This window comes from Cricetulus griseus, chromosome 6, assembly GCF_003668045.3.
Source record: "Cricetulus griseus strain 17A/GY chromosome 6, alternate assembly CriGri-PICRH-1.0, whole genome shotgun sequence".
In the NCBI taxonomy this organism is placed as follows: domain Eukaryota; kingdom Metazoa; phylum Chordata; class Mammalia; order Rodentia; family Cricetidae; genus Cricetulus; species Cricetulus griseus.
The window spans coordinates 140,240,773-140,253,511 of record NC_048599.1 but is presented as its reverse complement, the minus strand read 5'-3'; the positions used below and the strand labels follow the sequence as shown (position 1 = coordinate 140,253,511).

Below are 12,739 nucleotides of genomic sequence, written 5' to 3'. Positions count from 1 at the left end.
CCAGAACCATTAGTATTTATTGTAAGCAGTTGGCTCACAGTTGAGGTGCAGGTCCACAGTCTTTGGGGCATGGTGTAGGCTGGAGGTTCAGTGAGCGGCTGCCCTCAAAGACAGCATGCTGGCTGCTCCCTGCTCCCCCTCCCCCAGTCTCAGGCCTGCAATAGACTGGGCATGAAGCCCACCCACATGAAGGCTAAGTTGTCATGTCAACACCCATTGATTTAAACAGCATTTCATCTGAAAACAGCCTCACAGAAACATCCAGAATGTTTGACCAAATGTTTTAGGGTTTGTTGTTGGGTGGGTTTTTATTTTGAGACAGGCTCTTTATGTAGCCCAGACTGACATTGAACTTGGGGAGATCCTTCTGCCTCCAGCTCCTGAGTGCTGGGATTGAAGATGTGTATCACCATGCCTACCTTGACCAAATATCTGTGTACCATGTCAGTCAAGTTAATACTTGACGTTAATCACCACACTTAACATATTTCCAGTAACTTGTAGTTCTTTCCAGCAACCCTTTGGCCTCTGGGGCACCTGCACTCATGTGCGTATACTCCATACAGACATATATGCAAAATTTAAAATAACAAGTCATTGAAGTACCTAGGTTTAACGGTTGATAAATTAGACAAAGTAACATGATAGAATCAGAAGGCTGCATAGGGTCATTTAAGCCTCTCTGCTCTTTGTACTTGGGGTGAGTTCTGCAGGTCAGTGCCTGAAGAGAACTGCACCCCCACTATTGGATTGGGCCACTGCATCCTTTAGGCTTATGTCTCCTGCCTGAGAACAAAGTTCAAGTGCCTCATCCAGGGCACCTGTAAACAAGAAAGGGCACTGCAGACCCTGTGCTTGCTGTGCCAAGAACTTGTTGGAGGTTTCCTGGAGGAACAGGCTCAGGCCACTTAGCTGGGGAGTGGCAGCTGCAGGCCTGGCCTGAGTTGTGGTTGTAGTTCTGCTTTATGTGGCACCAGTGTTGGTGGATTTTGCTTTTAGGAAAGATTTTCTCACCGTACCCCACCCCACCCCCACCAAAAGCAACTGCTCTTACCTAAATTCTGATGTGTTTATGTCCTTGGGGTTAGTGTTGTGTATGGTCCTCCTGTCTATCAGTTCACCTTGATGCGTTCAGCCCAGCCTTTTCGGGAGGTTGTGGACAGTGAGCATCCAGTTGTGGTCCTAGACCCTCCATATGCCACAAAGAAGTACATCCAGTGTCAGCAGCAGCCAGCACTACTGAACTGTGTGACACAGATGTGTCCTTGTAGGTTTGTCACTGTAGACATAGGCCACTCCAGTGCTGGGGAAGTGGACATGAGGATTCTCCTTGCTTCTCGGTGTTGCTGTGAACCTAAAAGTATTCCAAAAGCTAGATACAAAGAGCCTCCCCACCCTCGCCCACCCCAACCCCCCTTCCCCGCCCAGCGCCTTCCCTGCTCCTGCCCTCTTTCCTCCTAAGCTATCCTGCATTACTCAACTCAGCTCTCCCCAGTACACAATTGCTTTCTTTAGCACTTGTTCTCAGAATCAAGACCCAAAGTGTGTGTTTCCTGCTACCTCACCTCTGTCCCAGCTTCCTATCCTCTCACCTCCCACATTTGCACACCTACTATGCACCATGGAGACCTGCACATTGGATTGGGCACAGCACATGGACACTGTGCATTGGGTCTGTAGGTTCCCCTGTGTTCTGGCAGGAACACATGGAGCTGTGATCTGAGCTGGGGTCTTGGGCTCCTGGATGGGAGGGGCTACTGGCCTGGGAAGACTCTGGCTATTCCTGGCCAGCTGTTGTGTCCTCCAGGTGTCCAAGGCAGCTGCACTCCTCAAAGGGAGCCTCTTAGGACTTGGTTTGTGTCCGTCACTGTGATAACCTTTTCCTGATAGCCAAAGTACACATCCCTAGGATGGTGGCCATTCTGATAACCTCATACTGGCCTTCACCTCCAAGCCCAATACTTTCCTCCTCCCTTCCTCATCCTGTGCCTCTACTCCTCCCAGGTATTGTCTCTTTCTACCTGGGCATGCCCCGGAATCCTTGCCTGTGTTCCCGGGGAGCCCCACCCGACCCTCCAGCAAGGCACAGAGGTAAAATATGACCGTTTAATCTAAAGGTGCCACCAAGCCCTGGTAAGTGGGTCACACCAGGTTTTGCTGTGGGAGCTTCCCTCTATCTGTGCCACCATGTCCACCTAGAGTTTCTTGTCCTATCCCAGGATTCTGCCTCCTGCAATCAGCTCAGCCTGCACTGCCCCATACCTTAGTGCAAACTCTCAAAGTTACCAAGGGTCAACCATACCAGTGCCCAGTAGCCCACAGCCACCTCTGGCTCAGGAGTCCTTCATGGATACCCCATTAAGGTAGGGGGCTTAATTCAGCGCCTTGAGATGAAGCACACCCATTTTTCTGAAGGTGACACTAAGCCCTAAAATTATGAAATTAATATGACAGAATGCAAAACACCCAGCACCCAGCCAGGTTTGGCCCTGGAAGGCCCTCCCCCATACCATGCAAGCCACCTGCCTTTGCTCCCAGGTAGGCAGTAACCCACACAGGTGCACTGTGGGCGCCACTCAGGATGCAAAGGGCCAGCCACCTGGGAGAAATGGACCATCCCACACCTGTGTGTCTGTGAGTACATGGTATGCACACGTACGACCTTGGCTCCAGCTCCATAAATACTGGACACGTGGAGAGAAGGCCGCCTAGAGGCAGACACTCACCATGGGGCGCCTGGAGGTTCTGTTTCTTGGCCTCACCTGCTGCTTGGCAGCAGCTTGTGCTGCAAAGGTAAGCCAGAGTCCTGCAGGGCACTTTAGCCCTCTCTTTCATTATGATCTGGAAACTGGGGACAGGGTCTGAAGGACTGAGGACAGAGAGATTACAGAAAGGGAAGGAGTGAACGGCCAGCAAGCCCAACACCAAGCTCATGTCCTGTCTGGGCCACACGCAGCTTGTCTTGTTCACATGAAGCCCAGCGCAGCATGCAGAATTGTACTGGAATCTCATATACACTTTGTGTGTAAGGACATCCCGTGCACTATTTGGAGCATTTATACTAAAAAGCCCACTCGTGCTCTGGTTTCAGGTGTGCCTAAGTCTGGCAAACCTCCCCACCACCTCTGGCTTTTCTTCTTTTCCAGGGGCCCCCCACAGAGAAACAGCTTGCCTGACATTACACAGCAATCACATCCTGTTCTTGAACAGGAATCTGAAATGTCTGTTCCAAATCCGGGGCCTGGCTCCTGAGTAACTTCCACTTCCTGCTCTTCCCTAGAGGAGTGAACACTACCTGTTGTATGCAAGGCTCCCCCTCCAAGTGCCCTGAGGAGGCTGCACCAGCTCTTCTGGAGCGCCTGTAAAGTCTGCCCTTTAGCTATCGCTCTCCATGGTGTGTGGGCAAGTCACAGAAAGCTCAACAGATGCAGGTCCCTGCACAGGGACCAGCTCCCCACCGCATTGCTTTTCAACCCGCTCATGCTCCAACCCTTGTCGTCTTGAGCCCTGGAGGCCATCCTCCTTCCCCGGGAGCCTGGAAGTTGGAGTGCTGGTCCTGGGCTCCCACCAAGGGAAGGAAGTAATTATCTTTCTTAAGAGAGTTTTTTTAGGGTGTTAGAAGGACCTGAACTTTCTCTCCACATCTCTACTGCCAGACAACATACTGATCCTGATACTGGCCAGGATCCCTGCATCCTTGGGCCCCCACCTGAGGCACTCAGGTCAACCACTAGCATATAGACACAGAAGTGACATTCCCCACCACACACACACCCCCACCAGCTGGCTTTCTGACTCCTCCCAGTAGCCTGGAGGCTGAAACAAAGAACCTCAGATGCCTCAGTTGTCTGTGCAGTCTCCCCGGACTCCTCTCTTTCTCCGATTTCCTTACCCAGTATAATAGGGAGTTCATTGGGCTTGGACTTCAGAGGGTTGCTGGGATCCTAACTTGGGCCTGCAGCCTCAGGCCACCTACTTCCCCCTCCCTGAAACTTGCACAGGGGAGAAGCAGTGGGCCACACCGTCCCTGCTGCCAGGTAAGCAGAGCTGCTCCTACGTGTGTCCTAGACTCTGATGCAAACGGAACAGGAAGGGGGCATGCACTGGCACTGAGGTTGGGCAGCCTTGTCTCAGCAGAATGACTTCCAGTGGGAAAGCCCTGCACCTCAGTTTGCAAGGACAGTGGGCAAATGAGTACCTGCTTCCAGGCCACTGGGTAAGAAAGACTACACACCAGCTAGGCAGTGGTAGCACACAACTTTAATCACAGCACTCGGGAGGCAGAGTCAGGTGGATCTCTAAGTTTGAGCCCAGCCTGGTCTACAAGGCAAGTTCCAGGACAGGCAGGGCTGTTACACAGAGAACCGTCTTGAAAAACAAAAAAAAGATTAGACACCAAGTGGCAGTACTGGATTGGCCCTGTGAGGACTTGGGGCCTCCATGCCTAGCTAGCTAGACAGTGGGGAGAGGTGAGGGAAGGAGAGAGAGACATGAGAAACTAACTCATGGCTATGTCAGAAACAGTCTGGTAGCACTGCGCATCCACCACTGTCGGCAGCAGGACATGCCCTCCCTCTGACAGCCATCAAACTTTGGGGGAAACTGCTATGACCGAGCATGCATACCAAGACTCAGATGAGCAGAATATGGGCTGAAGTGTCTTCAGATAGATGCAGGAGGGTGTGCCAGGGTTGGGTGGGGGTGAACTAGTCCCTCCATCACTTGGCAGGGGACCTGCTAGCACCCTGGAGCAGTCAGCTACTCTGGATTCAGGCTAGCCATGCACAAGCCCATCTGACCCTGCCGTATCTCACCTGCAGCTAGGTGCTGTGTACACAGAAGGTGGTTTCGTGGAGGGCGTCAACAAGAAGCTCAGTCTCTTGGGTGGTGACTCTGTTGACATCTTCAAGGGCATCCCCTTTGCCACCGCCAAAACTCTAGAGAATCCCCAGCGTCACCCTGGCTGGCAAGGTGGGTGCTGGGTTCTGGGGCTGGCCCTGGCTGGGGTGGTCCTGGCTGTTCCTCTTATATATGCCCCTTCTCTCATTGTAGGGACTCTGAAGGCCAAGGACTTCAAGAAACGGTGCCTACAGGCTACCATCACTCAGGACAACACCTATGGTCAAGAAGACTGCCTCTACCTCAACATCTGGGTCCCCCAGAGCAGGAAGCAAGGTCTGGATCCCAGTTTCCCGGAGGATCTTACCCCACCCTCACCCCACTCCCACCTCTACCCACACCCCAAGCTCCAAACCCTGCCCTGGAGTGCATTTGGTGCTACAAAGCCAAACATACCTAAAATAAGGGTTGAGGAGAGGAGGGGGTGCCAACTGCTGATCCCGGGCTGAACACTGGCTCTAAATGAGCTGGCAGAGGAGAAGGCCAGATAGTGTCTTAAGTCCCTGTCTGCCCCTTTCAGTGTCCCACAACCTGCCTGTGATGGTCTGGATCTATGGAGGCGCCTTCCTTATGGGCTCTGGCCATGGGGCCAATGTCCTCAAAAACTACCTTTATGATGGGGAAGAGCTCGCCACTCGGGGCAATGTCATCGTCGTCACCTTCAACTACCGTGTGGGACCCTTGGGTTTCCTTAGCACCGGGGATGCCAACCTTCCAGGTATGTTGGAACAGTGGATGTGCTGAACCCTGTGAACTTTCAGCCCAGAAGACAGATGCACTCTGACAGCTACAGGAAGGCCCAGAACCTTTGTCACAGAGTCAGATCCTGGAACTGAACTGTGAGACTTGGGGGCTCTAGGCAGTCATCAGGAAATGAGAGAGGCTGAGGGACAGACAGAATGACAGAGACACAAGCTGAGTCCTGGAGAGCAAGGAAGGGACGCTGAGGTAGAGTCAAATGGACATGGAAGCCAAAGGACAAACAGTAAGAGGAAACGGTGCAGGAGTCAAGCAGAGCCACCAGCCAGCTTCGCTTCCCTGCACCTCCCCACCCCTGCAACTCCTCTTCAGCTCAGCCTCCAGGAGATCCACAGTTGCCATCCTGGGCTCTCCCAGATTGTCCATGGAATTAGGACCGGTTCCCTCCTGTCCACATAACTTGCACTCTCTGTAATAAGCCCCAGGCCACTCATCTGTAGCTTCCTCTAACTCTAGTTGAGTGCCCCTCCTGATGAAGGCTACTCCCCTTACCCTCAGGTAACTTTGGCCTTCGAGATCAGCACATGGCTATTGCGTGGGTGAAGAGGAACATTGCAGCCTTTGGGGGGGACCCCGATAACATCACCATCTTTGGGGAGTCTGCTGGAGGTGCCAGTGTCTCTCTGCAGGTCTGTGGCCCTCTGGTGTGGATAGTCTGACCCCAAGATTAAGGAAGGGAGCCAATGGGGAGAGCAGGGTGCAGCTGGGAGCTCTAGACCAGGTGCAGACTACTGATGGAACTTCTGGGTATTGCAGACCCTCTCTCCATACAACAAGGGCCTCATCCGGCGAGCCATCAGTCAGAGTGGTGTGGCACTGAGCCCCTGGGCCATCCAGAAGAACCCACTTTCCTGGGCCCAAAGGGTAAGTGCAAAGGGGCAAGAGTAGCCAGGGTGGGGAGCTTTCCCGTGTCCATGCTGTCCTGAATCTTCCATTGCTCCTAGCCGTTCCAAGCCTGGTGGCTACTGCCTCGTCTAACCTGTCTCCACCTTCCCCTAGATTGCCGAGAAGGTGGGATGCCCCACAGACGATACCAGCAAGCTGGCTAGGTGTCTGAAGATCACAGATCCCCGGGCCTTGACACTAGCCTACAAGTTACCCATGACAAGCCAGGAGTGTGAGTGGCTGCTGCTGGGTGGGAGACATTTAGGTTGGAAGTGAAAGGACATCCTTGGGGAGCAAGGCAGAGCTCCAAGATAGAAAGATGCCAGACAGCACCTTCTCTAACTTCCTGCCACTTCCCCCTGGCAGGCCCTAGTGGTAAAGGGGATGTGTACTGATCTTTCTTCCACTCCTCCAGGGACTTTTAAGAAGCGAAACCTGGCCAGGTGTGGTGGCACACACCTGTAATCCCAGCGCTCTGGAGGCAGAAACAGGCAGATAGATCTCTGTGAGTTCAAATCCAGCCTGATCTACACAGTGAGAGACCAGCAATAGACACATAGTTAGACTCCCTGTCAAAAAAAAAAAAAAAAAAAAAAGGCAAAGCACAAGTCCCAAATAGCAGAAACCCATATATAGTTCAGGGAGATGTGTGGACCCAGACCCAGAGCCTCTAGGCTGGATAGACACTCTTTACCTTCCTTGTTAATGTGGCCATCATTTGCAAATTTCCAAATACCTCCTGTGGTGTTTGGACCTTCTAGCTGGAGCTGCTACCAGCAAACATGCAGAAACAGCCTGTCAGCCTAGGAAATAAACAGAACTTTGTGCTTACTGTTCTAAAGCCAGGTCTAGCAGTCTTAGCATCTGTGTCCTGTTTCTCTTTTGTCTTTTTGTGTCATAGATTGAACCCAGAGCCTATGCATGATAGGCAGCAGCTCTACCTCTGAGCACCTCTGCCACTCAAACCAACCATTTTGTTTAGGGAGCCTGGCTGTGCTGGGCCTAAGGTCAGCCAGAGTCTCCACCTGCCAAGCCAGTGCATGGGCCAGATGGCAAGCCTAGAGGGCAGGCAGACCTCATATAAGGTGACCAGCAGACTAGAACCTCATCCCTGGTTTAGGTTCAACAATGAAGGAGGGAAGGGACAGGGACACTAAAGCAGGAGAATGCTATTGCCTGTCACAACCAGAGAAGGGTACCACTGCTGTCTAGCAGGTTAGGCTAGGGACAAGCAGGTTAGGATAGGGACAGTAATCCTTATCCCAAGCTGACTGTGGCCCAAAAGTCCCTGGGGCTGGGGTTGAGGAACCCTGGTCTGGTCAAATAAAGGAAGAAAGAGGTCAAGTCTAGTATAAAAAGTCAAGAGAGGGACCAGGCAGGCATTTGAAGGTACAAGAACCTGTTGGCTTTCCCACTCAGACCCCATTGGGCACTATCTGGGCTTCACCCCTGTTGTCGATGGAGACTTCATCCCTGATGACCCCGTCAATCTGTATGACAATGCCGCTGACATTGACTACTTAACTGGCGTTAACAACATGGATGGCCACCTATTTGCTACTGTTGATGTGCCAGCCGTGGACAAGACCAACCAGGATGTCACAGAGTGAGCAGAGGGCCCAGGGCCCAGAGGATCATGTACCTGATAACACCTGGGAAAGAATAGTCATTGCTTGGGGGGGGGTAGCCCAGAGATGGGAAGGGGTGCTTAGTGGGGTGAGAGTGAGGAGGTGGGTGCTGTGTTGGGGTGAGTATAGGCAGACATGCTCCTGCCAACACCAACAGCAGCAGGTCCAGTGTCTGATTCACCCATCCCCATGCAGGGAGGAGTTCTACAAGCTGGTCAAAGGACACACTTTCAGCAAGGGGCTTAAGGGTGCCCAAACCACCTTTGACATCTACACTGAGTCCTGGGCCCAGGACCCATCCCAGGAGAATAAGAAGAAGACAGTGGTGGCCTTTGAGACTGACATCCTCTTCCTGATACCCACCGAGATGGCTCTGGTCCAGCACAAAACCCATGCCAAGTGAGGTTCTGGGAAGGTGTGTGTGTGTGTGTGTGTGTGTGTGTGTGTGTGTGTGTGTCCTGACAGGACTGCTTAGGCTGCCACAGCTTTTAGCCAAGTGTGTGTGTGTGTGTGTGTGTGTGTGTGTGTGTGTGTGTGTGTGTGTGTGTGTGTGTCTCCTGACAGGACTGCTTAGGCTGCCACAGCTTTTAGCCAAGGCCTCTTAGCTCACTAAACAATGAATTTAGCTTTGAGTTTCCCATCAGTCAACATTAAATAGGTAATAGAGGCATATACCTTGTCTAATTGTGTGAGAAACACGAATTCAGATGGAGAGAAATAAATCCTTTACCTTGAATTATGGGAGTGGAGACAGGAGCATTGAAACTGTAGATCTATGAATATGGGCTACAGCTTTTCTTGCCCTGGGTATCAAAAACTCCAGGTCAGAGCTAGGCACAGTGACACACAGAGGGTTTTTTTTGTTGTTGTTTGTTTTTGAGATAGGGTTTCTTTGTGTAGCTTTGGAACCTGTCCTGGAACTCACTCTGTAGACCAGGCTGGCCTCCAACTCACAGAGATCCACTTGCCTCCGCCTCCCAGGTGCTGAGATTGACAACATGCACCACCACGCCCCGGCTTTGGCACACACTTATAATTCCAGTACTCATGAGGCAGATCTCTGTGAGTTCAAGGCCAGTTTGGTCTACATTGTAAATTCCAGTCCAGCCAAGGCTGCATAAAGAGACCCTGTCTCAAACAAACAAGCCCCAGTTCCTTTGTGAGTCTTTGGGGTTCACCAGTCACTCACTGCCCTGCTCCTCCTGACCTCTCTCTAGGGCCTGCCTCCCAGTGGAGTCCCCTAACAACCTATCTGCTTCTGCTCCCCTCAGGAGTGGCAAGACCTATTCTTACCTGTTTTCCTACCCTTCACGGATGCCCATCTACCCCAAATGGATGGGAGCTGACCATGCTGATGACCTCCAGTATGTCTTTGGAAAGCCCTTCGCCACTCCATTGGGCTACCGGGCCCAAGACAGGACTCTCTCCAAGGCCATGATTGCCTACTGGACCAACTTTGCTAGGAGTGGGTAAGATGTGGAATTGAGCCCAGGACCAAGGACAGCAAACTTGAGGACTCCTTTGTCACTGTGGCCCTGTAGGCCTGGGCTCTAGCTCTGCCCCTCACTTGTGCAAACTTCTTATCTTCAAGCCTTGCACATGGGCAGAAGAGGTGCTGACCCAGCCCCAAGGCCAAGCACATGCTTACCACTACTGAGCATCAAAAGGTTGGTTCCGATGGCCAACCTGTATGTGTAGAGCTGTCTGGGAGCACAGGTCTCCAGTTGTAGCAAGCTTTCTCAGACCACCAGCCCCCAAATCATGGAAACATTATTAGTTATGAATGCCCAGTCTTTTCTTATGCTTGCCCCACTAGCTCATATAACTTCTCTTCATCTATGTTTTACCCCAGGGCTTTTAACCCTTCTTTCATTCTGCATATCCTACTTTTCCTGCTTCCTCTGTGGCTGGCAGGCAGCTGGCTGGCCCTGGGTGTCTCCCTCTCTCCTTTGTTCTCATTCTCTCCTCCCCTCTCCTGTCCTGTCCTGTCCTGTCCTGTCCTCTCCTCTCCTCTCCATCTCTTTTCCCTCCTCCCCTGCTAGATTCCTCCTCCTACTTATTCTCTCTACCCATGAGCCTTACCTATCACTCTACCACCTAGCTATTGGCTACTCAGCTTTTTATTAAACCAATCAGGTGCCTTAGGCAGACAAGGTGAAACAGCAACACATCTTTACCTAGTTAAGCAAATGCAACACACCTTTACTTAGTTAAATATTCCACAACATAAACAAATGTAACATCTTTACACAGTTAAACTATTATTTCACAACATTCAGTCTTTTTGCAGTCCTTGGTCCCCACTCAGTCTCTTCTCACTCTGCAGGGATCCCAACATGGGCAACTCACCCGTGCCCACACACTGGTACCCTTATACATTGGAGAATGGCAACTACCTGGACATCACTAAGACAATGACTAGCAATTCCATGAAGGAGCACCTGAGGGCCAAGTTCCTGAAATACTGGACTGTGACATTCGAGGTGCTGCCCACAGTGACTGATGACCAAGACACCCTCCCTCCCCCTGTGGATGATTCAGAAGCTGCCCCTGTGCCCCCTGTGGATGATTCCCCGGCCTCCCCTGTGCCCCCAACAGACGACTCTCAGGCTGCCCCTGTGCCCCCAACAGACGACTCTCAGGCTGCCCCTGTGCCCCCAACAGACGACTCTCAGGCTGCCCCTGTGCCCCCAACAGACGACTCTCAGGCTGCCCCTGTGCCCCCAACAGACGACTCTCAGGCTGCCCCAGTACCCCCAACAGATGACTCTGTGGAGGCTCAGATGCCTGTCATCATTGGCTTCTAATGTCTTGTAAGCCTTGGTCCCAGGGTCCTCCTCTTCTCAGCTTTCTCAATAAAGCCTCAGCTTTGCCCACCTGACATTTGGTTTTTGTTCCTGAAACAGCCGGGAGGAAGAAGGGACCCCTCAGTCAATGGTGACAGGCACTTGGTTCATCCCTGCCAATCCTTAGGCTGCAGAAGTCAAAGGACTATTTTAGATTAGGAACAAACACACAGCACCAGACATGTTGGACATGGGGTGGGTTGGGGTGGGGGTCTCTTGCGGGCAGGAAGCAGGCACCCTGGGATCCTGGAAGATCACTCATCAGGGTCATCCTCCATCCCTGGCCAGCATATGTGGCAGAGAGGCAGGGCCATCTTGGGCACAGGCAGCTATAGGAAGCTGGGACCTGACTCAGAGGCCCAGGAATGCTAGAGGGAAGACACAAACTACAGCCTTAAGCACTGCACCCTGGCTTTCCTAGTCACGGTACCCACAGGGGATGGAACCCTGAGGCTGGGGCAAGGGTATCAGGAGTGTCTCCATAGGAAAGGGGTTGGCCAGGGTTCCACCTGTCCTTGGGAAATCCTCCTCCTCCCCTCCTCTCTCTTTCCCTCCTCAAGACTTTTACAAATGACTTTGAAGTTTACATGTCCTTAAACTGTGATCAAAGAAACATTGAGGCAAGCTTCAAGTGCTCCTTTCTCCACAGCTGTGGGAAGGCTCCCTTTTGGTTAGGAATCCATACTTGCAAGTGGATTTTGTTGGAACCTAGGTCTTGCTGTATTGCCTAGGCTGGTTTCAAAACTGGGCTCAAGTGCTTCTCCTGCATCAGCTTTCCAAGAAGCTAGGATTATGAACTAGAACTTATAACTATTTATATTAAATAATTATATTTTGAGTCAAAGCTTTACTATCTACCTCAGGCTAGCCTCCAACTCATAATGTTTCTGCTTTGGCCTCCCAAGTACTGGGATCACAGGGGTGTACCATTGTGTTCAGCCTGCAAGCATAAAATTCTTTTTAAAAATAATTTATTTGTATTTTATGTACGTTTGTGTTTTGCCTGCATGTAGGTCTGTGTGAGGGTGTTGGATCCCCTGGAGCTACAGAAAGCTATGAGATGCCATGTGGATGCTGGGAATTGAACCCGGGTCCTCAGGAAGAGCAGTCAGTGCTCTTAACCATTGAGCCATCTCTCCATCCTGTAAAATTCTTAAAATTGTGATAAACAGGTCAGCAAGATGGCTGAGCAGGTAAAGGCACTTGCTGTGAAAGCCTGAATTCACATAAAGGTGGAAGGAGAAAACCAACTCCATGACGTTGTCCTCTGACCTTTCAGTGTGCACATAACCCCACACACAGTCTCAAAAATGCTTATTGTGATAAAATACATGTCTTAGGGGCTGGAGAGATGGCTTAGAGGTTAAAAACACTGGCTGCTCTTCCAGAGGTCCTGGGTTCAATTCTCAGCACCCACATGGCAGTTCACAACTGTCTATAACTCCAGTTCCAGGAGATCTAGCACCTACACACAGACATACATTCAGGCAAAACACCAATGCACATAAAGTATAAAATTATTTTGAAAAAAGACATGTCTTTGGCCAATTGAACTATTTGCAGGAGAAATACACTGTCGTACCACCATTACCACTATCTATTTCCAAAACAGCACCCCAGACAGAAACTCTGGCTCCCTAAACACAGGCTCTCCACTCCCCTTCCCCAGCCCTTTGTGACCTAACAGGTCTGCCTGTTCCAGATGCTTCTTCTAAGCAGGAT

General features: G+C 51.4%; 1 protein-coding gene across 1 annotated transcript; it reads left to right on the top strand.

Annotated features, from left to right (window-relative positions):
• The first annotated feature begins 1,405 nt into the window (after window positions 1–1,405).
• On the top strand, window positions 1,406–11,040 carry Cel (carboxyl ester lipase). Its single transcript, XM_027423062.2, has 11 exons — window positions 1,406–2,793; window positions 4,821–4,971; window positions 5,053–5,175; window positions 5,420–5,617; window positions 6,157–6,287; window positions 6,415–6,522; window positions 6,658–6,775; window positions 7,963–8,149; window positions 8,367–8,570; window positions 9,443–9,640; window positions 10,498–11,040. The coding sequence occupies exons 1-11, from the start codon at window positions 2,728–2,730 to the stop codon at window positions 10,976–10,978; spliced, it is 1,965 nt and encodes a 654-aa protein (XP_027278863.1). The 5' UTR covers window positions 1,406–2,727; the 3' UTR covers window positions 10,979–11,040.
• The last annotated feature ends 1,699 nt before the right edge of the window (window positions 11,041–12,739 follow it).

Bases quoted from the DNA above. Each gene is read 5' to 3' on its own strand.
- Cel (XM_027423062.2), top strand. From the start codon at position 2,728: ATGGGGCGCCTGGAGGTTCTGTTTCTTGGCCTCACCTGCTGCTTGGCA. The intron at 4,972-5,052 runs GTGGGTGCTGGG...CTCTCATTGTAG, and splicing joins GCGTCACCCTGGCTGGCAAG to GGACTCTGAAGGCCAAGGAC. The intron at 8,150-8,366 runs GTGAGCAGAGGG...ATCCCCATGCAG, and splicing joins ACCAACCAGGATGTCACAGA to GGAGGAGTTCTACAAGCTGG.